Source organism: Trypanosoma equiperdum, assembly GCF_001457755.1.
Source record: "Trypanosoma equiperdum strain OVI genome assembly, contig: ctg_1894, whole genome shotgun sequence".
NCBI classification, from domain to species: Eukaryota; Euglenozoa; class Kinetoplastea; order Trypanosomatida; family Trypanosomatidae; genus Trypanosoma; species Trypanosoma equiperdum.
This window is the reverse complement of record NW_027123942.1, coordinates 1772-4657: the sequence shown is the minus strand read 5'-3', so window position 1 is coordinate 4657 and position 2886 is coordinate 1772. Positions and strand designations below refer to the sequence as shown.

General features: G+C 41.8%; 2 protein-coding genes across 2 annotated transcripts; both read left to right on the top strand.

The window, feature by feature from the left end:
* Positions 1-749: 749 nt before the first annotated feature.
* Positions 750-1439, top strand: TEOVI_000668700 (Trypanosomal VSG domain containing protein, putative; the record flags this gene model as incomplete). Its single annotated transcript, XM_067223554.1, has 1 exon — positions 750-1439. The coding sequence occupies one exon, from the start codon at positions 750-752 to the stop codon at positions 1437-1439; it is 690 nt and encodes a 229-aa protein (XP_067079655.1).
* A 406-nt stretch (positions 1440-1845) lies between these two features.
* TEOVI_000668600 (uncharacterized protein) lies at positions 1846-2601 on the top strand (the record flags this gene model as incomplete). The annotated part of the gene is made up of 1 exon (XM_067223553.1): positions 1846-2601. One exon carries the CDS (start codon positions 1846-1848, stop codon positions 2599-2601), a length of 756 nt encoding a protein of 251 aa, XP_067079654.1.
* Positions 2602-2886: the final 285 nt, after the last annotated feature.

Genomic DNA, 2886 nt, shown 5'->3' with positions numbered 1-2886 from the left:
AATATTATAATAACAGCAGTAATAATAATAATTGTAATGATAATAATGATAATAATAGGAGTATGTCCTAGGTGTGCGATACTAATATGGTAAGAAGAGTGGTGATGAATGCCGAAATATTCGATCAATATATGTCGTATGAGAATAGTGACCGGTGTGCGATGACAGTAAATGAGGAAGTGGGTGAGTCTGTGGAATATTATTATTAAAAAAAGAAATATAGTGATGGAGGAGGATTAAAATGCGCAGCTTCAAACAAAAACATGATGAATGGCATTATCACAATGAGTGTATGATAAAAGGTTGAAATCAAGAAGTGACACCCCACTGCACAAGAAAAATGGATTACCTACGTCATCCGTAAAAACAGGGACGGTATATGGAGAGTTAGGAAAGAAAATACAGAACGAAGATACAGAATACGTGACGACACAGTACAGCACAGAAGCAAATGTTACAGCAGGAAACGATTATGCCGTGTATTTCACTAAAAATGATAATATACCACTTAAGTGGTGATGGTAGCGATCAAAGTGGTTTTCAATCTGACGGTTGTTGCATAAGTCGAGCAGTAAGACCGAGAGAGTGGCGAATCATAGGATAAATTTGATTTTCTTTGATTTAGCTCGTTTATAAGAAGGGAAAACAGGGGTATTTTTATATCTAACGACTTATGTGGGTTACACTGTTGAAGACAGATCTAATTTGGGTATTGAAACATTAAAGAAACCCTAAACACAAGGAGGCCCATGCCTTCTCGAAATCAGGAGCGCCCGAAGGACAAGCAAAAACCAAAACAAGTGACGCCGAAAACATCAGATAAGGACATGCAACAGACATATTGGATGCTAGTAAATATCCAGCAAGCATTGGCTCTAATAGCAGCTCTACTTTTTGTGAGATACAGCGGGGTTGACACTACGACTGTAGCGGCTTACAACTCAGCAAGCGGGTTTAAGGAAATCTGCGGACTTATAAATCTCGCAAAGCAACCGGTAGCAAAGCTGCAAACAACGGAGGACGGCGAGGACCTGGAAGGAACACTAGCACTACTAAACATAACGCTTTCCGCCCAGAAGGCACTTCTAGAACTAAAAGCAGCAGACAAACAAGAAAAGGCTATACAGACAGAGGGCAACGAAGCGAAAATCCAATGCGACAGCAAAGCGAAGACCAGATTCCTGAGAGCTGTCATGCGGCACAAAGACCATGCAAACAGTAAATTTTATCTAGTTCTCCTAAAGGCACAAAACAACACGGAAGTTAAAGGAGAAATAAACAATACTCTGCAAAAACTAGCGCAGATTATCGATCAAGTTAGTCAAGAAACACTAAACAAGTGGAGGCTTGTAGCGGAAGTAAAAAAGACGCGGACGGAGCTGGATTCCAGTATCTTGCGGCGTATGGAGCCATTCAAGCGGCAACAAACGGAAGGCTAGTCAAAGAATTTGCACAAGCGATGCAGACGGCGCTTCCTTACTTACAATGTCGAATTGAAGATATGAATAAAGCGGCCGGATACCTGGAGATAACAACGAATGCCACCGGGACAGGCAGCGGCTCGGGAGCCACCGTCCGGACCGGAACCTGCGCAGTGACACTGTCAAGAGGAAAACCAACGACATGCCCGCTAGGAGATCCGTCAGAAGCAGAGCCCGCAAAAATACTACCGACGTTATCCACACTGAAACACGTCCATTTAGAGACTAACACAGAACCCCACACGCTCTTAGAACCGCCAAAAATAAACCTCCAAGGCCAAGTAACCGGACCGTGGAGCGCAGAGACGGACAGCGGTTGTCCTGCACGAGTAGCGACTGTGAAACAACAATCAAAGTTGCAAGCATGACACCAGAAAAGGCCAAAACGATCCATATCTCAAAGGTAACAGTAGACCTCAGCGCGGACAGCACTGCGGCGCCGGCGCACCAAGACAGACCATCAGATCGCGAACATAGAACCGCGAATAAAATCGCGACACTGCTGAAAAGCATCAAAGCAAAAATGAACAAGAAGCCCAAGCCTCTGAGCGAGACGCAGTTGAAGGACCTAACAAGCATTGTAAAAGCAGCAGAGCTATCGCGAGACATCCTCAGTGAGGGGAGCATAGACAACAAAATAGCAGGCGAGGAAAAACAAACATTCACAAACCTGATCAAAACAAAATTTGGGTCAGAACAAGATGAGTTTACAAGGAAGTTTGTAACACCCTTGGACAGCATACCCGTGAACTTCAAGAAAGGCGACGAACCTGGACCAAAGACCATAGGCGAGGCGGCAGCAACCAATGACATTCCAATACCGTTAGCCTATATACAGGGAAAGTCGCAGCGGCAAGCAAAGGCTGCGCCACCGACAGCTACCAGCCCAGTGGACTGTAGTACTCAAGAAGAAAAAAAGCAGAAGAATGCGAAGCTCTTGGATGTGGTCATGAGAGAGACAAGAAGAAATGCAAAGCTAATGGAGGAACAGAACCACAAGAAGTGGAAGAAAAAAAAGAGGAGAAATGCTCAAAACATGAAACCGACAAAGATAAGTGTGAAAAGGATACTGGCTGCAAATGGGATGGAAAAGAGTGCAAATATTCCAGTTTTCTCGTAAATAAGAAATTTTCTCTGATGGCTGCTGCTTTTGTGAGCTGCTATTATTTTAATAATTATAGAATTTTGAGGATTATCGCTTAATATTACAAATATTTATTGAATTTTATATATAGAGAGAGATTTTGTTAGATTGTTCTAACATTTTATATTTTTCCCACTTTTTGATGAAAATTGTAAATTAAAAATTTTGTATAAGCGTGGCTTATGATTGTAAAAAATTATAAAAATAGGGAATGAAAAATTAAAGATATTCTAATTTTTTTATCTATTTGTTTTGCTTTTT